Source organism: Oncorhynchus kisutch, linkage group LG19, assembly GCF_002021735.2.
Source record: "Oncorhynchus kisutch isolate 150728-3 linkage group LG19, Okis_V2, whole genome shotgun sequence".
Lineage (NCBI taxonomy): Eukaryota > Metazoa > Chordata > Actinopteri > Salmoniformes > Salmonidae > Oncorhynchus > Oncorhynchus kisutch.
In genome coordinates this window covers 9121746-9145850 of record NC_034192.2, presented here as the reverse complement: position 1 = coordinate 9145850, position 24105 = coordinate 9121746, and the positions used below count along the sequence as shown (strand labels likewise).

Sequence of the window (24105 nt, the reverse complement as noted above, 5' to 3'; positions counted from 1 at the left end):
CTTCTCTGTATACATCAATGATGTCGCTCTTGCTGCTGGTGAGTCTCTGATCCACCTCTACGCAGACAACATCATTCTGTATACTTCCGGCCCTTCTTTGGACACTGTGTTAACAACCCTCCAGGCAAGCTTCAATGCCATACAACTCTCCTTCCGTGGCCTCCAATTGCTCTTAAATACAAGTAAAACTAAATGCATGCTCTTCAACCGATCGCTACCTGCACCTACCCGCCTGTCCAACATCACTACTCTGGACGGCTCTGACTTAGAATACGTGGACAACTACAAATACTTAGGTGTCTGGTTAGACTGTAAACTCTCCTTCCAGACCCATATCAAACATCTCCAATCCAAAGTTAAATCTAGAATTGGCTTCCTATTTCGCAACAAAGCACCCTTCACTCATGCTGACAAACATACCCTTGTAAAACTGACCATCCTACCAATCCTCGACTTTGGCGATGTCATTTACAAAATAGCCTCCAATACCCTACTCAACAAATTGGATGCAGTCTATCACAGTGCAATCCGTTTTGTCACCAAAGCCCCATATACTACCCACCATTGCGACCTGTACGCTCTTGTTGGCTGGCCCTCGCTTCATACTCGTCGCCAAACCCACTGGCTCCATGTAAGACCCTGCTAGGTAAAGTCCCCCCTTATCTCAGCTCGCTGGTCACCATAGCATCTCCCACCTGTAGCACACGCTCCAGCAGGTATATCTCTCTAGTCACCCCCAAAACCAATTCTTTCTTTGGCCGCCTCTCCTTCCAGTTCTCTGCTGCCAATGACTGGAACGAACTACAAAAATCTCTGAAACTGGAAACACTTACCTCCCTCACTAGCTTTAAGCACCAACTGTCAGAGCAGCTCACAAATTACTGCACCTGTACATAGCCCACCTATAATTTAGCCCAAACAACTACCACTTTCCCAACTGTATTTAATTTATTTATTTTGCTCCTTTGCACCCCATTATTTTTATTTCTACTTTGCACATTCTTCCATTGCAAAACTACCATTCCAGTGTTTTACTTGCTATATTGTATTTACTTTGCCACCATGGCCTTTTTTGCCTTTACCTCCCTTCTCACCTCATTTGCTCACATTGTATATAGACTTGTTTATACTGTATTATTTACTGTATGTTTGCTTTACTCCATGTGTAACTCTGTGTCGTTGTATCTGTCGAACTGCTTTGCTTTATCTTGGCCAGGTCGCAATTGTAAATGAGAACTTGTTCTCAACTTGCCTACCTGGTTAAATAAAGGTTAAATAAAAAAATAAAAAATATCCTGTCTTCTCGAGGACCAGGTCTGCCTACGGCGGCCTCTCTCATTAGCACGTCTATGCTCACTGAGTCTGTACATAGTCAAAGCTTTCCTTAATTTTGGGTCAGTCACTCTGCCACTGTGTACTCTCTGTTTAGGGCCAAATAGCATTCCAGTTTGCTCAGTGTTTTTGGTTAATTCTTTCCAATGGGTCAAGTAATAATCTTTTTGTTTTATCATGATTTGGTTGGGTCTAATTGTGTTGCTGATCTCTCCCTCTCTGGTGTGGCCACTGAGCTGTTGGGCCCACCTTGCAACCACATTGATTAACACTGGGCAGACATCTTGCTAGCTGTCACTCAAATGCGAGGGGCTGAAGCTCATTGGCTATAACTTAAATTGCTAGGGGGCCGGCCCATGTTTGGGAAAATGGCAAAGCATAGCTTCAAGAAAAGTCGCTTTCAAACCAGGGATTACTGTCTTAATTGAGTTAAGACAGTAATTCGACTCATATATTATGCATGTATGAACTACACATTGACACAACCAGCCCAAAGTGGGAGGTTTAAAAAATACTTTTCGTCGCCAGAGTACGTCTTTAAGTGTAGTTCTTCCAGTAGACAGCAGTGAGATAATAGAAGATGGTTACTCTGTAAAAGGTAATTACACAACAGAACAGAGTTGAATGCAGACATGGCGATAACACCCAAGCTACTATAAAGAAATAAATACTAGTTCTATATCCTCAGATCAAGAAAGCTTACACCTTCTGTATCCTGTGCATGTGACAAATAAAGATTTTATTTGTAGTGTGCGTTTACCAGAGATGGTAATGTGAAGAACATGACCTGCATCAAAGTCAGATTAGAATATAGGCCAAGGACTAGATAGTGTAGTGAACAACCACAGATTTCAAGACTAAAAGTGGTGAAATTAGTACAAAAAAGTAGTAGTAAAAAAACACTATCTTAAATCACTCTGTTCAGCCCATAGCTTCACATGTGTATCCTTAAAGAGATTGGTGGAGCTAAGGCTTAAGAGGGTGTGAACGATGATGAATGGGTGGAGACAAAGAAGAGCTCTCCAGTAGGTTTACCAAAACATTCACGGCCCATTTTCTCAAAAGTGGGGTTACAAGTTTATCAACTTTCAAAGCAGAATTACTTTCCAATTGTTCCTCAACTGCAATGTATGATATACAATTTTCTAGCTCTGTCTACTTTTAATCAATGTAAAAAACTATTTAAAATGTTGCTACATAGGACTGATTCCAGGTGGTGGGTCACATATCAATCTCTGTCGCCAACATAATGCTATAAACTCTGGGAAAAACAAGCCTGTGTTTTGCATTCCCCTGTTCCTGATGTTAGCAACAGAGCGGCGGTGTTGCTAAGGAGCTTACCAGCCTATCAGAGTGAGTAATGGCTTATTGATGATTAGATACAGGGGATTGAACCTGCCTTTTCCAACAGCATGGGCCACTATATTGACCCTCACGCAGAGAGGGGGGGGGGGGTGCGAGCAGTCAGCCCTTTCTACAGCCCAAAAGGACAGTCATACTGTCTTATTGCCTCAGCTTCCCTCATCCGGACTCTTTCCATTCCAGTAAACACCGACTATTCAACGCAGACAAGCAGAACAGACAGCGAGGGAGAGAAAAAAAAGAGCAAGAGAAAGGGATGGAGAGAGAGAGAGAGAAAAAGGAAAGGAGCGAGAGAGATTATGGAAAAAGGTAGACAGAAAAGAAAGATGTTCAGGAGAGAGGGCGAGGGAGGGAGAGAAAGAGGAGAGGGAGAGAGAAACAGGAGTGATGGTTTATAATCATAAGGATAACGTGTGGTTGTTTAATTCAATGAAAAATGGCCTGTTTGAGTAGTAATGAAGAGAGGACACGTATCATTTTGTGTCCACCACTACATCACAAAATGAAAATAAAGATCTCTACCAGTCTGGGACTGGGATCCTAACTGCGTTTTCTCCTATTTGTCCTCTTCAATCTGCCTTCAAAATGCTACAACCTATTGTTGAATGGGTGGAAATCAGAAATGAACATATCCCTCTCTCTCTCTCTTACATCTATAATGTATACATACAAACTGGGAGGTGTAGAGGTTTTCAAACCACAAAGGATACATTCACCATGGTAACGGCTAGTGGCCATTAGAAGCTGGTACCGTCACGGCCGGCCCGCTCATTAGGTGGCCGCCTATGGTTGCAGATTGACGAGGGCAGCATTTTCTGAGCTAAACTAACCAAGACGCACTTCCAACAACAAATCAAACCTCACAAAATTCTGCCCAAAAACAATGACAATTTCTCTCAAACATATATGGGAGTTTTAGGTGAAGGCTGATGCCGCCCTGTGATAAGCAGTGCCCACTTTGTCAAAGGCAGGGTTGCAAAATATTTTGCTGGTCCATTCCCAGCGTGCCTCTCCAGGGTGTTGTTGGAGAGATGCATCCACCAACGTTCCGTCAAACATCACATAGCAGATATAGTCTATGGTAGAACGAGTATGCAGCCTTTTCTGTAGCCTACAGGCTGGAGATAAAATGTATGACAATGTAATCTGAGACAGACACTTTTTAAAATCATGCAGGTTTCTCCCATCAAATAACCTAAATTGTGCTAAAATATATATATTTTTAAATAAAATAATTCTCATGTCAACAAATAACATATCCTAAAAACAGTACAAGTCAAATGGACAATATGGAAGGGACAATCACTGTTGTTCAGTAGTGTCACCCCATTGACAGTGGGTTCAAGTTTGTATCTGTCCATTTTTGACAAACTGATCACTGTGAAAAATAAAATAATCCTGCGTCTCCTGCTGTGTAAACACATTGCAAATAGGCTCACGATAACTCCTGATAAAGTTGAGTAGCTGATATTCAGAGCTCAAATAGCCAAATTGATTCGTCACAGGAATCCGGATTAATAAAGCCAATGGCAACAGCCTGTTCCACAAATGTTAGCCCTACAATATAAATGGGCATTCATAACATTCCATTGCAGCCGACATAGTAGGCTGCACCCCAGTAAGCACGAGCCAACATCTTTTGGATGTCCTTTTTTGGTCCTGTCCAGACATGTTTTTTTTGCGTTTTACAAACAGTAGGCTTACCACATAGATGTGCATTCATCAAATTAAATTTCAAGGTACACTGTAGGCTACAACTCAGTAAGCACGGACCGACACCTTCTGGATGTTTGGTTTTTTGGTGCAATCCCGACCGGCCTTGATTTCCACATTCACTGATTTTTGGTCCCGTCCGGACTAAATCTTAACCAATCATAGACGTCTATGTTTGGTTCAGATTTTGTCCGGTCTGGACCAGCCTTGATTTGATCCAAACATAGATGTCTATAAATGACTTCTTTTCAACTTTCATTCAGAACCAAAAATTTGCCTGATTTCAACACCTAGAATTTTTTTTTCAACATCCGGAAAAGATGCGTTTTCAACTTCCTGGAAAATACATATTTTAAAAACATACTACCATGGCAACCACTGGTTAACCTTTGGGCCGCAGCCAACAGAGGACTGGCTCAGCCCTGTTAGGAACTTAACAGTCAGTCAACCACAGTGCAAAAATCAATATGACCTGTGTGTTTGTGGTTAATCTATTACGCCAACAGCAGCTCTCTGCTCTGTATGTTGAGAGGTGAGAGAGAGCTGTTGTGATGACAGACCAGAGACTCGCTGATGCCAGTGGAGTTTAGAAGGTGACTCAGCAGTTCATCTTTATCATGACCTTGCAGATTTCCTATTTACTCTTAGAGAGAAGAGGGATAGCCTAGCATCAGCAGACCCTGTACCGTGTGTTCCCTTGATAGGAGGGCTCACAAACACACCTAATGGACCACTGGGCATTATGCTCAGCTTTCTCGCTATACATACACCTGCTGAGAGGCACGTGGTCAGACACAGCCACGCGGTGTGCTAACAAAGAGAGTGAATGCTGCTACACCAACTCCTGCTAGCACACCACATGGTGTCAGAGGAAGGCTGGGGTTAAATGGAGAGTCCTCGTCAAATCACAGACACGGCTTCCTTTTAGCTTGTTAGCATGCTAGTCTCATTCTGCTCACATCTGCAATTAGAGAGAGATATTTAAAGAAATGTTCCCCTTCAGTGCTCCTCTGTCACGACTTCCGCCGAAGTCGGTCCCTCTTCTTGTTCGGGCAGCGTTCGACGTCACCGTCCTTCTAGCCATTGCCGATCCACTTTTAATTTTCCATTTGTTTTGTCTTTGTTTTACACACCTGGTTTCAATTCCCCAATTACATGTTCATTATTTAACCCTCTGTTTTCCCCATGGTTTTTGTGTGTGATTGTTTTATGTATGTTTGGTCCGTTATTGTGGGCTCGGTATGTTATTACGACATGTTATTGGAATATTTGAGTAAAGTTACTTGTGTTACCGTCATTTCTGGACTATTAAGCGCACCTGAATATAAACCGCACCCACTGAATTATTAAAAAATATGTATTTTGTACATAAATAAGCCGCACATGTCTAAGCCTGCCGGTACATTGAAACAAACGAACTTTATACAGCCTTTAAACGAAACACGGCTTGTAACAAAAATAAATAGGCTTTAACGAAACACGGCTTGTAACAAAAATTAGACAGTAGCCTACCAAGAAAGTCATTGGTCACTATCTTCCTCCTCCTGTGCACTGAAACCACTGAAGTCATCTCCTTCGGTGTCGGAGTTGAATAGCCTCAGAATTGCTTCATCCGATGTTGGATCGTTTTCATTGTCGCTCTCGTCACTTTCATCCGGAGGCAAATTCCCCGCTGAGCTCATGCTGCCCCTTCAACACGCAGCAGTCCAGCCTTTGGAAACCGTTGATGATAGTGGATTTTTTGACAATGCTCCACGCTGTCAGGACCCACTGGCAGACTTGACCATAAGGTGCTCTTCGCATGCGGCCTGTTTTAGTGAAGGATTTCTCCCCACTTGTCATCCAAGCCTCCCACTGAACAAGGAGCGCCACCTTAAATGCACGATTTACACTGATGTCGAGTGGCTGCAAATACTTTGGGCCATCTGCTTTTCTTCCCTCTGAAAGCTTTTGTTGTCTTTTTGCACTGAGTCAGTTCCTCACGCTGCTGTTTCCAACGTCTTATCATCGACTCATTAAGGCCAAGCTCCCGTGCAGCAGCTCTATTTCCTTTTCCAACAGCCAGATCGATCACCTTCAACTTGAAAGCTGCATCATATGCATTTCTCCGTGTCTTTGCCATGATGAGGGTGACAAAATTACTACCGTAATCAGAATGATGGGAAGTTTGAGCGCGCTCGATTTACGTCACATTATGTGACGGTGCTCAGTTTTTTGGCGGCATGAATCTTGTGAAAGTGGGAAAAATCCATAAATTAGCCGCGTCATTGTATAAACCGCGAGGTTCAAAGTAGCGGCTTATAGTCCGGAAATTACGGTACTCATCATTGCTGTCCTGCGCCTGACTCCTCTGCACCAGCAAAACCCAGACCATTACATCCTCTTCTTTAATAGCAGAAGAACAGTGCACACACACATACAGGTGTTCACAGGAAAGCAGGCCGGGGTACAGTTTGACACAGCATTACAGTGATTAAACAACATCTCCACTAATTTAAATTACCATTAATGTCACATTAGTCACACACTCACTCAGTCATTCACTTCATCACACACACACAAGATTGCATGATTGTGCCTCGTTCGGGTGTTGCCTAACCTTAGTCATAGTAGAAGCTGATTGTAAGAGCTGTTGGACCAGCCTTACCAACAACACAACTGTTTGTCAGCAAGCTTATTAGCATAGTCATTGATTAGCTACATTATCTCCAGCACTGCCTCATTACAATGACAAGAACGTGTGAGGGAGGGGATGGAAAAAGAGAGGGAGAGGAGGGGCAGTGTAGACTCTAGAGGGAGGGAGAGAGAGAAGGGGGGCTTGGATGTAGTAGGATGCTGTTATGAGTGTACCCGCAGCTCCAACAAAAGCCCAAATGTATTTAAAAAACAGACCTGTTTTTCTGACATAGCTAATAACCACTAGCAATTACGCTAACAATACAATTATGGAGATGTTTAGGAGCTGCCGTTTGAATTCCCCTATCTGTAGTTCCATTGTACCTGAGCACACAGTGTGTTAAGAGGAAGCAAGAGGGGGGAGGGATGCAGCCAGGATCGACTTCGAAATTGGACGTCTGTACATGTCCCGAGGACGTCGGGAGATGCCTTCAAAACCGGCCACTAGGGGCAACAGTGAGCGCTATTACCATGAAGTAAGCTTGGGTTTTGCAAGGGAGCTGTGGCAAATAGTCGTTTTCACATTTTATAGATTTAACCTTATCCGAACAATTCAGAATGAATGCCTTAACTTAATGTTTTGACCCTATCCCAAACCCTAGCCCTTGACTCTTTGGAATCACTTCGAAATTTGACATTTGGAGAAATGTCCGAATCTGAAGTCAAATTGGTAAAACCGGGAGATCTTGATGTGATGCTCAGAGTCTGCCTTCACGCACACAGACACACACACACACACACGTCTGTGATATGGGAACATGATACGTCAATGTAATAAGTACATAAAGCAGTCTTGCTTTGTGTCCCGTCTTTCTGGGTACACTGCATTTCAGTGTGTGTGTAGTCTCAGTGTTTGGCTTCAAGCGAATCAAAAGGACAGGCAGCGGGGGAAATGTGATCAGTGGCACACATCAAAACAAAATCAAATCAAATCAAATCAAATGTATTTATATAGCCCTTCGTACATCAGCTGATATCTCAAAGTGCTGTACAGAAACCCAGCCTAAAACCCCAAACAGCAAGCAATGCAGGTGTAGAAGCACGTGGTGAGAGTGCTCCTCAGACACAGGGACACACGCGCATGCACGGCACTGGGTGGCGTTACCTACTAGACGAGCGACCGTCATCCCACCTCCACACTTCACTCTCTCATATAGAGTGGTTTTGAAGCTACAAGGGCATGTATCAGGGTAGAGTCTTCTTATCTACACCCGCTCTCTCACCCTCACCTCTCCCTCGCTCACTCCCAAAGGCATGTCTTACAGACATGGATAGGTAGTTTTATAATGGTGTTAAATCTGAAAAATGTAGTTATAGAGTCTGGCTCTGGGATCTGAGCTGACTCGAGAACACCATTCTGACAGGAGGAGGTGGAGAAAGAGAGAGCGAGATACGGAGGGAGGGGGAGATGGAAAGAGGGAAAGAGAGTTCTTTAGGGATTGAGGGACGGAGCACAGTGCATGGAAAATCCTGGATGAGGATACCTACTGAATAGTGTGTGTGTGTGCGTGCATGTGTACATTGTGAGCATTACTGCAACCATGGTGGTGACCAAGACTGCATTATGTGCACGTACGTGTGTGATAGCAGCGGTTTCTGGCTGGCCAGACAGAGCCAGTCTGAGCGCAGCCTTGAGTACCGTTTAAGGACAACGCTAGCCAAGCTATAACAAACACACACACTAACAGATCATGAATCAAGATGCAGTGCAACACAGCAAGGGCTTTGACATTCTTTAAAATATGACTCACAGACACACACACTGCTTCTAAAGAGAAATAAGGTAATGGACCTGAGGTAAGTGTCACCTATAAAACAGAGAAATGTGTGTGTATATAGTGTGTGTACTGTGAGTATGTTTATAGAGGTTCTACACATATGTGTGCTTTCATGCATTTGTGCCTTTCTGCTTGTGTGCGCTTAAATTGCCTGTCTGGAAGACAAATTGTCCTACTATATACGCCAAACGTTATTTGGACTTTGGTCTTTCTGGAGATGAGATATTATTCCAATGTTCCTCTGTCTCCATATGAGTTTGCCAATGCACTGATTCCATTACCTCTAATCACTTACTACTGGACAGGATATACCGTTCTTTAATTACCAAGACCATGGCCGATTTCCTCCGATTTTTTATTTATTACAATTTGCACATAAACACACATACTATACGTTACCCACACACACACACACAATTGCTTTCCCACAGTAAGGTGTGACAGTGTTGACTCGGGGAGAGAGAGGTTCATTGTAAGGAGAACTGGAGAGAAACTGTAGCTGCTACCTAACTATAGCACTGGAGAGAGAGCGAGAGAGAGAACGAGAGAGAGAGCAGGACAGAGAAAACAGAAGATGATAGGAAAGAAGAAGGATGTTAGAGATGCTTTAGCTAAAGACTTAAAGCTGGCAGGGTTAGGGGGTCAGAGGTAAGAAGTCGCAAAAAGTTTTGTTGTTTGGATGAGACATTTCCTCCCACCAATCTGAAGGTTTACCATCAGCCATGCTATTGTGACAGAGACACTTGGCAAAAATAGAGAATGACAAGAGAAATCTCTTTTACGTCCTCATATCCCTCAACTCACCCTCTCTAGGCCTATATTTTCCTTCCCTTAAATCCGCCTCCCTTCCACTCATCAGTTGGGGTGATAGGATTGGCCCTCAGAGAGCAGGAAGTGGAGGTGAGAGGAACACACCGTTGATAAGTTGAGAAAGGGCAGGGAGCAACAGGATCCATGGTAACAGCAGTCAGGTCTCATCCCATCAAGGCTATAGCGTTTAACCCCATGTAACTAAGGGAAGGTTCCTTGGCTCAAAGCCATCCATTCATAGCCTGTAGATGCCCTACATGAACAAAAGTATGTGGACACCTGCTGGTCGAACTTCTTTGTCCAAAATTATGGGCATTAATATAGAGTTGGTCCTCCCCGCCATGACGTTGCCCTCTTTGGGTACAGCGAGCACCCCCCCCCCCCCCCCCCCCCCCCGTCTCCTCCACTCAGGCTGCTGCGACCTCAGGTCGTAAATTCCTGGAGGAGATTATCTCCTCATGGCCACAGTATAGAGAGAGAGTGAGTTTTCATAGAGAGAACAAAGGAATTTCTTCCCACTCACAGAACTGGAGGTCAAAAAAGTATTTATGTTCTGGAGAACGTATAAAAGATCGGTGAAGAATCCAGCTACGAACTGGTCAGTTTGGTACAATTTTTGAAACTCATGAGAGACAATACGGCTACATTACCATAACGCTGTTTATACAATAGCCTCAGATATGAGGCTTACATCTAATTGTTGTATAAGAGGAATGAGTGAGGATGATACTGCTTGTGAAATTGTGTAATGTGATTTTGGACTATTTAATGAAGTAAACTCCAATTCCCTTTGGAGAATAACTAAATCAGAGGACCGCCCATGAGCACAGTTATGGTCTGGCGTCCTGGGACAGCCCCTTTTCTGCTCTTATGAATAAAACCCCCACCTGGGTTCTGTCACCAGACCGAGCTTACCTCAATTTCGAGGGGGCTAAGGGTTGAGAGGAGACCAGCTTCCCTTGATAACGAGAGGCCAAGTTTTGAGAGGAGACCATAAACCTAAGATTTGAGTAGATGGCTGAATCTTTTAACCATACCACGTGGTTAAACTCTTAGACTATAGATACCGACAGAATAAGAACAAGTCTTTGATATTAATTATTAGTCTGCAGCTAGGAATTCGGTATCATTGAAAGTGAAGACCGACAACCGCCGAAACATCTATTCTATAAATACATGAAAGAATGTCACTCTGAACTATCCATTCTAACCACGACAGAGTGGGGGGACAGACTCACCAACATCCCGACGACACACTGAGCGTAAATATATATATTGATTGTAATTATTCCCGAATGAGTGAGCGTTCATGTGCAAAGAATTAGAATTTCAATTGTTATAATTATCAACTTTGTAGTGTCTCATCTCAGTTGACCCCCACTTCCCTTTGTGTCCACCAAGCCGCGATACCGATTTATCCCACTAGGGAAACTCCATTATCCTTTCCTTGTAACTATCTACTGTTTGTTTATGCATTTCTGTGAATTACTTAGTAAATAAATGATTTAAGACAATTGATGTATGGACGACTCATAGTGAAGACTGAGTTCGTGCAGATAACCAACAATTTACGACGTTTGGAATGAGACTAACATGAGGTAAATAATAATTAATTCATTCGAAGACTAAGTGATATTCAAATATCTGAAAGTTATATTAGGAAAATTCTAACTTTATAATCTGAATATTTTCCTTGGTGCCCCGACTTCCTAGTTAATTACAGTTACATGATTAATCAGTTTAATCGCGTAATAATAATTACAGAGAGTTATTTGATAAATAAGCCTTCTGTTTTAATGATGCCAAAGACACGACATCCCTTTGCTGCTACAACAGCCTCCACTCTTCTGCGAAGGCTTCCCACCAGATGGTAAAACATTGCTGCGGGGACTTCCATTCAGCCACAAGAACATTAGTGAGGTCGGGTACTGATGTTGGGCGATTAGGCCTGGCTCGCAGTCGGCGTTCCAATTCACCCCAACAGTGTTCGATGTGGTTTAGGTCAGGGCTTTGTGTAGGCCAGTCAAGTTCTTCCACACAGATCTCAACAAACCATTTCTAAATGGACCTTGCTTTGTGCACGGGGGCATTGTCATGCTGAAACAGAAAAGGGCCTTCCCCAAACTGTTGCCACAAAGTTGGAAGCACAGAATCGTCTAGAATGTCATTGTATGCTGTAGCATTACGATTTTCTCTTCACTGGAAATAAGGGGCCTAGCCCGAACCATGAAAAAACAGCCCCAGACCATTATTCCTCCTATGTATTGGGGCAGGTAGCGTTCTCCTGGCGTCCACTAAACCCAGATTCGCCTGTCGGACTGCCAGATTGTGAAGCGTGATTCATCACTCCAGAGAACGCGTTTCCACTGCTCCAGAGTCCAAAGGTGGTGAGCTTTACATCACTCCAGCCGACGCTGCATTGCGCATGGTGATCTTAGGCTTGTGTGCTGCTCGACCATGGAAACCCATTTCATGAAGCTCACGACAAACAGTTCTTGTGCTGACGTTGCTTCCAGATATTGCATGGCTGTGTGCTTGATTTCATACACTTGTTCGCAACAGGTGTGGCTGATATAGCTGAATCCACTCATTTGAAGGCATGTCCACATACTTTTGTATATATAGTACATCTGGAATCCCACCAATGCTGTTAACCCTTTGAGGAGTATTTATATACAGTACCAGTCAAACGTTTGGACACACTCATTCAAGGGTTTTTCTTTATTTTTACTACATTGTAGAATAATAGTGAAGACATCAAAACTATGAAATAACACATATGGGATCATGAAGTTTCCAAAAAAGTGTTGAACAAATTTGAGATTCTGCAAAGTAGCCACCCTTTGCCTTGATGACAGCTTTGCACGCTAAAATATTGGTTACTACATGATTCCATATGTGTTATTTCATAGTTTTGATGTCTTCACTAATATTCTACATAGAAAATAGTAAAAATAAAGAAAAACCCTGGAATGAGTAGATGTCCTAACTTTTGACTGGCACTGTATGTTGTTATACATTCTAACCAGCCGAGCTTAAATATTAATGTACGTACACACACCTGCATGCAGGTACTTTCTCGCCCTCTCTTTTCCCTACTTTTAACAGCCATTGTCCTTTCTCAAACTTCTGATGCTATGGGACAAATTCATCATGTTACAGGTATGATCCCAATATCCATACAGGATCCTCCTCTAACAAGCCTCTGATAGGCTGTGTGTGAGGAGAGCCTGGTCAATAGAGGGCCTGTTAATCTGCTGTGGGAGAGGTCCTATGGATCTCCGGGAAACACACAGACATCCCTGACAGATCAGATCACAGGCAGTCTGACTCCAGCCTTGCTTATCTCACTGATACGCTGACAGTTTAAAACAGAGATATGAGTATTATTAGGTCTGCTTTATTTGATATGGTGGGGACTGGTGATGCAATCTGCCGTAAATGCCATGGGATTGCCATGTAAGAATGTGGTAAGTGTGTGTGTGTAATCTAATGACTTTTCTATATACACCGCACCACCACTTAAACCTCTCCTAGTGAAAGGTCTGTTATGGAGGCCTTTTTCTTTTGTGTTCGCAAAACAAGACTGTTCCCACACCCTGTATGGCCCTGAAAACTGGGCTGCTTTAGAAGGGTAGACTTCAGTAATGCCGCAGCATTAAAACACATCCCAGAAGACACAGAGGAACCACTTAACATGTAGCTTCATGTCATGCTCCAGATCTGATGCGGCCGTGACATTAATTTGGTGGCCATTAGAGTTTCTCCCCGCGAGCTCCTCTCACGCGTCTCATCAGTCTCCGATTGCAGAGCACGAGCAGCAGATGAGACTGGAGACGCTAACATGGAGATGAGGTAGTGTGTGAAATCTGAAAGCACACACCCTCACACAAACATGCTCTGTGCCTGACCAACTACAAAACAGAGTCATATAGGAACTAGGCCATGAGGTGTATGAAACCAAAGTCATTCGGTATGACTGGTCTATACAAATCTACACAGAATCATCGTGACTAATCTGTATAGGCCTAGCTGGAATAAACCAGCTACTATCAAAAACAACTTAGAGTAAGTAAGACTTAGGTCTCCCTCGCCTTATACCAATCCCATTCCAACGCAATGGCCATTTGGAGTATCTAAATAGGGCTTTGATCCGATAATGGACTGGTGTTGATGATCATTATTACTCAATAGTCTGTACAGTCACTCGTCATGGAACCTCCCCAAGAGGGAGTGTTGTACACGTAATGATGCACACACCTTCGTTTCAGCCAATTGTGGTGAAGTCAGTGCGGCTCGCTTAATCTTTTGAGCAAAGTGAACACTCAAAAGGAACTGACAACCCCCAAAATAGCCCCCGAAACAAACTGAACTGAGAACATCTCGTGTGGTGGTCGGAGTTCGGTGCGCTTGAATTCAGTGGTCCAGTTCCCTTTTTTAGGGAAATGTGAACACAAAGCTCCCCAGGTTCGCTTGTCATTATTCCAGCACCCAACACTAGACTACTGCAACCCTGTTTCCCCTGCCATAACCCCTCCACATTGGTGACACAAAAAGGAGAAGATGAGTTGACACCTACTCACCTGTGGATGTATTTCAAGGCCTACCTTCAAACTCAGTGCCTCTGTTTTGACATGGGAAAATCTAAAGAAATCAGCCAAGACCTCAGAAAAAAATTGTAGACCTCCACAAGTCTGGTTCATCCTTGGGAGCAATTTCCAAACGCCTGAAAGTACCACGTTCATCTGTACAAACAATAGTACGCAAGTATAAACACCAAGGGACCACGCAGCCGTCATACCGCTCTGGAAGTAGACGTGTTCTGTCTCCTAGAGATTAACGTACTGTTGTGCGAAAAGTGCAAATCAATCCCAGAACAACAGCAAATGACACTGTGAAGATGCTGGAGGAAACAGGTACAAAAGTATCTATATCCACAGTAAAAATGAGTCCTATATCGACATAACCTGAAAGGCCGCTCAGCAAGGAAGAAGCCACTGCTCCAAGACCGCCATCAAAAAGCCAGACTACGGTTTGCAACTGCACATGGGGACAAAGATCATACTTTTTGGAGAAATGTCCTCTGGTCTGATGAAACAAAAATAGAACTGTTTGGCCATAATGACCATCGTTATGTTTGGAGGAAAAAGGGGGAGTCTTGCAAGCCGAAGAACACCATCCCAACCATGAAGCACGGGGGTGGCAGCATCATGTTGTGGGGGTGCTTTGCTGCAGGAGGGACTGGTGTACTTCACAAAATAAATGACACCATGAGAAAGGAAAATTATTTGGATATATTGAAGCAACATCAAGACATCAGTTGGGAAGTTAAAGCTTGGTCGCAAATGGACAATGAGCTGAAGCATACTTCCAAAGTTGTGGCAAAATTGCTTAAGTACAACAAAGTCAAGGTATTGGAGTGGCCATCACAAAGCCCTGACCTCAATGCCATATAACATTTTTGAAACATTTGACCCAAGTGAACAATTTAAAGGCAATGCTACTAAATACTAATTGAGTGTAAGTAAACTTCTGACCCACTGGGAATGTGATGAAAGAAATAAAAGCTGAAATAAATAATTCTCTCTACTATTATTCTGACATTTCACATTCTTAAAATAAAGTGGTGATCCTAAATGACCTAAGACAGGGAATTGTTACTAGGATTAAATGTCAGGAATTGTGAAAAACAGTTTAAATGTATTTAGCTAAGTAAACTTACGACTTCAACTGTAGCTGCCCGATAACCAGTAAGCTACTCTGAAAATATTTTATTTAACTAGGCAAGTCAGTTAAGAACAAATTCTTAGTTACAATGACGGCCTACCCCGGCCAAACCCTAAAAACGCTGGGTCAATTGCGCGCCGCCCTTTGGGACTCCCAAATATGGACAGTTGTGATACAGCCCGGAATCGAACCAGGGTCTGTTGTGATGCCACTAGCACTGAGATGCAGTGCCTTAGACCGCTGTGCCACTCGGGAGCCCTATATAAAGTATATATACAGAGTAGGTTTCCAAGCTACCAATTACTTCACACTGGAAGAAGTTAAACTACACTAAAGCTACCCTTAATAAATAAAGAAGTTCACTACATTCAAACTACTACGTGAAAACTTATCTAAATATGAAATGCCAGACTACAAAATAACAGAACAGATCACCCTGGAGTCAGATGTTAACAGAATGTGCAATTTAGCCCATTAAAACAAAATGAGGAATTAGGCAGGTCTGCTGTCGAAAAAAAAAGTGTAGTTCCAGTAGTTAGCTAAACTGTTAAAAGGCAAAAAAATAAGTAATTAACTACTGAAAACATTATCAAGATCTAAATGTAGTTCTACTACCACCAAGCAACTGTAAAATGTAGTTACATTTCTAGTTGAACTACCTGTACTTCACTAACCCAACACTGCTGATCTCATGGTATGGCTTGTCCTTGTTTCCTTTCTAAACATAACAATGTGAATGCAAAGAAGACTAGAACCACTTAATAGGTGAAGTGAACTGGCAAAATAGTTGAGTCCTCATTCAAAGTCAAGGGCAGTATGAATACAAAGACAATATTTGCTTTGCTTTTTCTTTTTTTACTCCAGAGTTCACTTTAAAGAGGACTGAGATCAGTTATTTTAAAAAGGACTATGTGAAAACACCCTTAAGTTTACTAGAGCACTTCTGAACATGGTTGTATACGTCTTGATAATACAAACAAGTGTGTATTCGAGTCTGGATACACTCCCGCTCAAAAAAATCTGTTTTGCCATCTGGAAAGACATTACATTTTAATTTTATAGATTTAAAAAAATATATTAATGACAATAATATGGTGAGGAAAAGGTGACTTAGATTTTACCCTGTAGCCAGGGACCACTGTTTTGGATGGATGTTTCCCAGGCCCTCTATATACAGTGTGTGTATGTCATCTAGATCAGAATGAGCTCACTGTGGTATAACAATACTGTCAAAACAAATTGAGATGAGTCCACTCAGACATAATCTAGGATTGAATCCCAGGAACTAAATGAGGCCACGCACCGGGAGTCACACATAACAAGAACAACGAGCAAAAATAACCATCACTGAAGAAAAACCTGAAGAAAAGAAGAGGGAACAGCTGATGGAACAAGGACAGATTAAAAGAGTGGAGAGATAATGATTGGGGGAAAGAGGTGAGAGGGATGGATGGATAATCCGTGTCTCTTCCTATAATGAAGATGCCCGATTACAGTCTACCCTTAATCCATTAGGCCCAAATGCGTGCACACACACACACACACACACACACACACACACACACACACTGATCACAATACAAAAATGCTGTATGCTTTCTGTATACTTGTTATACTCCTGAGACACAGTGCTAAACTATCAAGGCTGGCTTTCAAAGTTGCATACACTTCATCTGAGACAGCAAGGTCGGATAATAGGGACAGCTACGCAGAAAGAGAGAGGGGGGAGAGAGAGAGATAACTGCAGTCCCAGAAAGAGGACAATGCCAGGAGCCAGGAAGTAGAGCATTCAATTAAGGGCATCGTGGCCTAGATGGTACACTCCCACAATGCATCTCTGCTTTGCCCTCTGTCCCTTCTCCCTCTCTTTGCCCTACTGTCTCTCAGTTCAGCAGTGAGAGGTGTGGCATACCTGAAAAACACCCGTCTGCAGCATCATGTGAACACCTGGGCCCCCCAGGTGCTCACAGTGTTTAATAATTCAACAACAGCATGCTGCAGAAAAACACGCACACACAAGTACAGCAAAATAGGACACCAGGGACGAACACATGCACACGGACTAAAGCTTCCCTATGCTCCACTTGGAGACATTACTCTGGTGCTCTGAAAGTGTTGTGTCAGCCTTCGGGTAAAGCTGGAACACAGGACACCAGGCCAGACAAAGCCCTGTGGCTCTATGGCCGCTATAGTGCTTAACTCCCAGCAGCTACCTTTACATGACTTACAGTCGTGGCCAAAAGTTTTGAGAATGACACAAATATTAATTTCCATAAAGTTTGCTGCTTCAGTGTCTTTAGATATTTTTGTCAGATGTGACTATGGAATACTGAAGTATAATTACAAGCATTTCATACGTGTCAAAGGCTTTAATTGACAATTACATGAAGTTGATGCAAAGAGTCAATATTTGCAGTGTTGACCCTTCTTTTTCAAGACCTCTGCAATCCGCCCTGGCATGCTGTCAATTAACTTCTGGGGCAGCTGACTGATGGCAGCCCATTCTTGCATAATTAATGCTTGGAGTTTGTCAGAATTTGTGGGTTTTTGTTTGTCCAACCGCCTCTTGAGGATTGACCACAAGTTCTCAATGGGATTAAGGTCTGGGGGGTTTCCTGGCCATGGACCCAAAATATTCAGGTTTTGTTCCCAGAGCCATTTAGTTATCACTTTTGCCTTATGGCAAGGTGCTCCATCATAAGGCATTGTTCGTCACCAAACCGTTCCTGGATGGTTGGGAGAAGTTGCTCTCGGAGGATGTGTTGGTACCATTCTTTATTCATGGCTGTGTTCTTAGGCAACATTGTGAGTGAGCCCACTCCCTTGGCTGAGAAGCAACCCCACACATGAATGGTCTCAGGATGCTTTACTGTTGGCATGACACAGGACTGATGGTAGCGATCACCTTGTCTTCTCCGGAAAATGCACTCACACCTGCCTGCTGCCATTCCTGAGCAAGCTCTGTACTGGTGGTGCCCCGATCCCGCAGCCAAATCAACTTTAGGAGACGGTCCTGGCGCTTGCTGGACTTTCTTGGGCACCCCGAAGCCTTCTTCACAACAATTGAACCGCTCTCCATGAAGTTCTTGATGATCCGATAAATGGTTGATTTAGGTGCAATCTTACTGGCAGCAATATCCTTGCCTGTGAAGTCCTTTTTGTGCAAAGCTATGATGACGGCACGTGTTTCCTTGCAGGTAACCATGGTTGACAGAGAAAGAACAATGATTCCAAGCACCACCCTCATTTTGAAGCTTCCAGTCTGTTATTCAAACTCAATCAGCATGACAGAGTGATCTTCAGCCTTGTCCTCGTCAACACTCACACCTGTGTTAACGAGAGAATCACTGACATGATGTCAGCTAGTCCTTTTGTGGCAGGGCTGAAATACAGTGGAAATGTTTTTGGGGGATTCAGTTCATTTGCATGGCAAAGAGGGACTTTGCAATTAATTGCAATTCATCTGACCACTCTTCATAACATTCTGGAGTATATGCAAATTGCCATTATTCAAAATGAGGCAGCAGACTTTGTGAAAATTCATATTTGTGTCATTCTCAAAACTTTTGGCCACGACTGTACATGAACTACTCATAGTAGCTCTATGGATCCAAGCTATAGCCTACAGAGTGGCTTGTGTGACTGATCCAATTGATAGAGAAATGTCTCCGGACTGACATTTTAAAACCGGCAGCAGCAATCAACCCATTTGACTTTATGGAGTGAGACCAAATTAATCTGTTTCTTCTACATTACACAGGAAGCGATGCAGGTCCTAATCCAGGCACTTGTCATCTCCCGTCTGGACTACTGCAACTCACTGTTGGCTGGGCTCCCCACTTGTGCCGTCAAACCCTTGCAACTTATCCAGAACACTGCAGTCCGCCTGGTGTTCAACCTTCATACATTCTCCCATGTCACCCCACTCCTTCGTACACTCCACTGGCTTCCAGTAGAAGCTTGCATCTACTACAAGACCATGGTGTTTACCTATAGAGCAGCCCCTCCCTAACATCAGGCTATAAGCAAACCCTACATCTCAATCCAAGTACTCTGTTCTGCCTCCTCTGGTCTCTTGGCCCTCCCACCTTTATGGGAGGGCAGCTCCTGCTTAACTCAGTCCAAACTCTTCTCGGTCCTGGCATCCCAACGATAGAACCAACTTCCCCCTGAAGCTAGAACAGCAGAGTCCCTGCCCATCTTACGAAAACATCCGAAACCCTACCTCTTCAAAGAGTATCACATCCCCTCCTCACCACCCCCCCCCCCCCCCCCCCCACACAAAAAAAACCCACTTGGATTTGACTTTTTCCTCCTGCTAGCTCAGACTTTGCTGATAGCTACTTTAGAGGAAAAATGTACTTACTATGACTGAGATATGTGCTTGTCAAACCTAGCTAACTGCAAGTCATTCTAGATAAGAGCATCTGCTAAATGACTCAAATGTCAAAAGGGGTCAAAAGACGTGACATTCTGCTTGACTTGAAGCACCGTCTTATGAAGTGTTAATATTGCCTTATAAACATGCATACATCTTACAAATGCAGTCATATAGCATTATGACACGGTATAGCAAAGCAACAAGGCACAAAAGACCAACGTGACTGGTGCCATGTGACAGGCTCTGTCCATCTTTTTACAAGGTGAATAAAAATGTTCATCTCTCATCCAATTTCTAAAGACTAGCTCATAATGTGTCAGAGCAACATGTTGTGGTAACTCAGCCCCAACTCTTACCTAACCCCTAATCAATGTAACAGTATTTCTCCTCCAAACCTCTCCTATTCACTTCTGTCCTCATCTCCTTTCTTATCTATTCCTCTCCTCTTCCAATTCCTTCTCTACTCTCAACCCCTCTCTCCATTCCCTCTCAGTGTTGAAAACAAGACTCCAATGGTCAAGAGACTGGGGCAAGATAATAGACTACACGGTCAATGTCCCTGACTCTCTGCTGTCTTTCTTCCCTTCCTCTCTCCCTCCCTCCTCTCCCCTTATTTTTCTGCTGATAGAGAATTAAAAAGGGAAAACACCCGACATCAGCAGGAGCGAGGTCAAAGGCTGAGGCTGAGTACAACTCTGGTTAATGTGTTGCTATGGCGTTAACATGAAATGTCTGAGTAATATTTTTAGGGCAGAGAATTTTTTCCTGACAAAGAAAAATTCCAGGTCATACTTATAACCTGAGGCCAAGTGTGTGTGTGTGTGTGCCCAGATGGCCCCTTTGTGTTCCAGAGACCGAAGCACAACGCGCTGGCCAGAGACCAGACGGGAGGACAGGTCCCCAAGCCCCGCCCCTGAGGAAACAGAGAAGATGTCTCCACCAGGAAGGAATCTGGAGGATCAGGACCCAGTGAACAACAGAGGTGTGCTGAAAACCTGTCTTCAGTACCAGTGTGGTGCGCGTGTGAAGGGGATGAACAGCACCTCTGGAAATCCTTTGTAAATAACCCCAATCAGTGTCTTTGTCACGCTGTGAATTTATTTAACCTTTATTTAACTAGGCAAGTCAGTTAAGAACAAATTCCTATTTACAATGACGGCCTACCCCGGCCAAACCCTAACCCGGGCGACACTGGGCCAATTGTGTGCCGCCCTACGGGACTCCCAATCACGTCCGTTTGTGATACAGCCCGGAATCTAACCAGGGTCTGTGGTGACGCCTCTAGCTTTGAGATGCATTGCCTTAGACCGCTGCGCCATACAGCCCACTGAATGGTGCTAGGACATAGACACCATGGTAACAGAGGGGAGACTTGCGCTATAAGCTGAGAAACTGAGTGGCCCCTCATTAGTCCATCTGTAAAAGACACACACCCAAAATGCACCTGTCCATACTTCCATCTGTTATGTGAATTCCAGGCACACGGTAGAAATTCCGATCTCCTCTTTGTTGATTTGAGTGAAACTGATGTTGCCTTATGAAAAACAAAGATCAGACATGACCTTTGAGCCTAATTTATGCACTCTCTGCTCCAAATGGGCATACCTGGAATTCTGCAAAGGCCATCATGCACACACAGTGCAGAACCATGGTTCAACACTCCACAACCTTATTAATATACTCAATAACTACGACACATTGCCCACTGAAATGATCTGTTGAAAACTTGTAATAATGATCATTTATTACCATCACTGTTATGCAACATGTCTGAACTGTTACAGTGGCCTATTCCAGGACTAGGAGGTTTTCCATGGCCAGCTAATCCGCTTTAATCCAACCGTCCTCCCTCGATTCTGCCTGTCCAGTCAACAAACTGTTCCTCTGTGCCAAACAGAATGAAGTAACAGGCCAGAGAGAAAAATCTGCTATAGCCTCCAGCACCGCACCGTCCGGTCGGCATTACGGTCTTCAAGAAGAGGCTGGGGTATTTGGCCAAGCATTTCATCTGAACAAGCTGTTCAAATGGGTTGCAAATGAACCGTTATGATGCTGTCAAACCAAAACCAGTCGTTCATGTATGAGGTTAGTTACACGGTAGGCCTAATACGCCTAGTGATAAATAGGATTAAACATTGAACGATAAATCATTCTGGATGAGATAAACACAGAAAACCATGATAACCACTCACCAATGGTCATATATATTTTTTACAAGGTTGGAGACTCAATTGTTATCAGTGTTTAACTGCCTGCGTCTCCAAAAGGTCATTCCTATGATAGATAGCAGCACAACTGGAGCTGTCAGAGCGGTGGGCCGGGAAGAGAGGGAGGATGAATGTAGTAGGCTAACCTAAACAATAGCCAGGACGGCATAAAACCAACAGAGACAACGGAACAAGACATGCGTAACCGGTTGTAAAATAGTTTACTAAAACACACAAACCCCCCTTATTAAGGCACAGGCTACGGTCTAGGTTTTTCTACAAACAGTTCCTACATAGTTTAACCTACAAATAGGCCTCATAGTAATTTGTAATGACATAGGCTAGCCTACAAAAAGTGACATTCGATATTTCTCTATCATAGCGTATCCAACAAACACTCGTCTCATCAAACCAGGCATGGCCTCACGCTACAGTCTACCTCGTCATAGATAACCTAACAGCTCTGCTGGCTTCCAGATAAACCGGGAGTTTAACGGTCATTAAACCGAAACGGATACAAAGTCTCCAGCGCGAGCGTCCCACTACATTCGGCAACAAAGTTATCAAAGGCCTACCGCGGTTTACCAATGTAAATTCATACCCAATTAGCATTCACAACAATAGGGCTTGTTTTGAAAATGGTATTAAGTAATAACACACTCACGTTCCGAGGATCTCCTTCAATTCAAATATTTTCTTGATATCGTCGACTTGCTTTTTCCACGTTCCTTTCCCGGACTCTCCATTCTCCCGATCCATGGTGGAACAGGGGAAAACCGGGGCAAACGATGCCAGTGAGTCTCAGCAGCCCCCCGCGATAACGCAGCTTTCCCACGCTTCGAGTTACACGTCCTGCTCGTGGGGAGCAGACCCACGCGCATAGAACGAGCTAGGCAGAAAACCTTTTCGAGCTCGTGGCTTTCCCGCTGTCGAAATATCTCCGCAGCTCTCTAGAACAGGTCTCCTGTTTTCTTCGCTTCTTTTTCTGTCTACAGCGTTCCGTTTGACCGACAATGAGCTTTCAGCGGTTGCACCTGCAGGGTTCAACTGGTCTAGATTATCTTGACGTAAATTGTTTGGGTCTACGAGTTACCTTTGCGCGATCGCCTTGTCTCTCTCTCCCAAAAAAAAATCCCGTTTTAATGAAGTCCTCTGTTGAGCCGTGTGGTGCGTAATGCAAGGACCGAGGAGTATTATTTCATCTAACCATGCTGATTGTGCCATCGGTTGTTATGGCAATGAGGGAGGCTAGGATGCTGCTCATCGCTCGATTTGACAGCGTTGCGCACAAGTGTGTGTGTGTGACTGGATGTCTAGAGATAATTCGCATTGCACCAAAGATACGTTCACGAAACCAGAGTATTTGCAAACCATCAAAAACGGACAAACCTGTTTCTAAATAAGTAAATTATTTTATATTGGCCAATGTTTATTATGATGGATGTTGGGCTATTCCAGGTCAGATGATGGAGTCTACATTGGGACCCATGCAACTTGCTGTGAAGTTTGAGAAAGGGTGTCTCCAGATAAAATATGAAAACTTGCCATATTACTATATCTTGATCAAAACAGTGTTGACAGGTGATGCAATGAAATGCAATTCATGGGTCCTACACAAGTTTAATATCTTAGACACTATAATGGTCATATTATATTCTGATGTACTAATAAATACATTTGAGTTTGGGTGTTAATATTTAGATGGTTAAATACTCCCATCTCCAGCAAAGCAGTCTTGACTGCAGTGTCTTATCTGAAGGCGCTGTAATCCACCTAAAAACACACACGGAATAGTATCCTCCAGTCGTGAAGAGCATAACTGCAGACTTTTTTCATCTGACAGGCCTACCAAAGGTTGTGTATAGGAGAAAAGAGTGTGTGAGAGAGGGGCCAAGAGTGTGTCTGCGCGTGTGCTCTAGACGCTCATGAGTATTCCAGCTGCAAACTACTGCAGTTCCCTCTCAGCTCAAGAAAATCTATTCCCCACTTACCCTAACTCTCCCTTTCTCCCTCCTTTGATCTCCAGCTCTCTCAAGTTAGACTTTCACATATCTGCCTCCCTCCCTCCCTCACAGAAGGATGATTAGTCAACCCAGGCTGAAATGTAGGCTAGGATTTA

At 43.6% G+C, this 24105-nt stretch overlaps 1 protein-coding gene across 1 annotated transcript in view; it reads right to left on the bottom strand.

Moving 5' to 3' along the window:
• LOC109864506 (calcium/calmodulin-dependent protein kinase type 1D) overlaps positions 1-23294 on the bottom strand; it is a 78180-nt gene extending 54886 nt beyond the window's left edge. Inside the window, exon 1 of the mRNA XM_020452354.2 lies at positions 22651-23294. Coding sequence (XP_020307943.1) covers positions 22651-22745 — 95 coding nt within the window. The 5' untranslated portion in view covers positions 22746-23294. The remainder of the gene's footprint in view (positions 1-22650) is intronic.
• Positions 23295-24105: the final 811 nt, after the last annotated feature.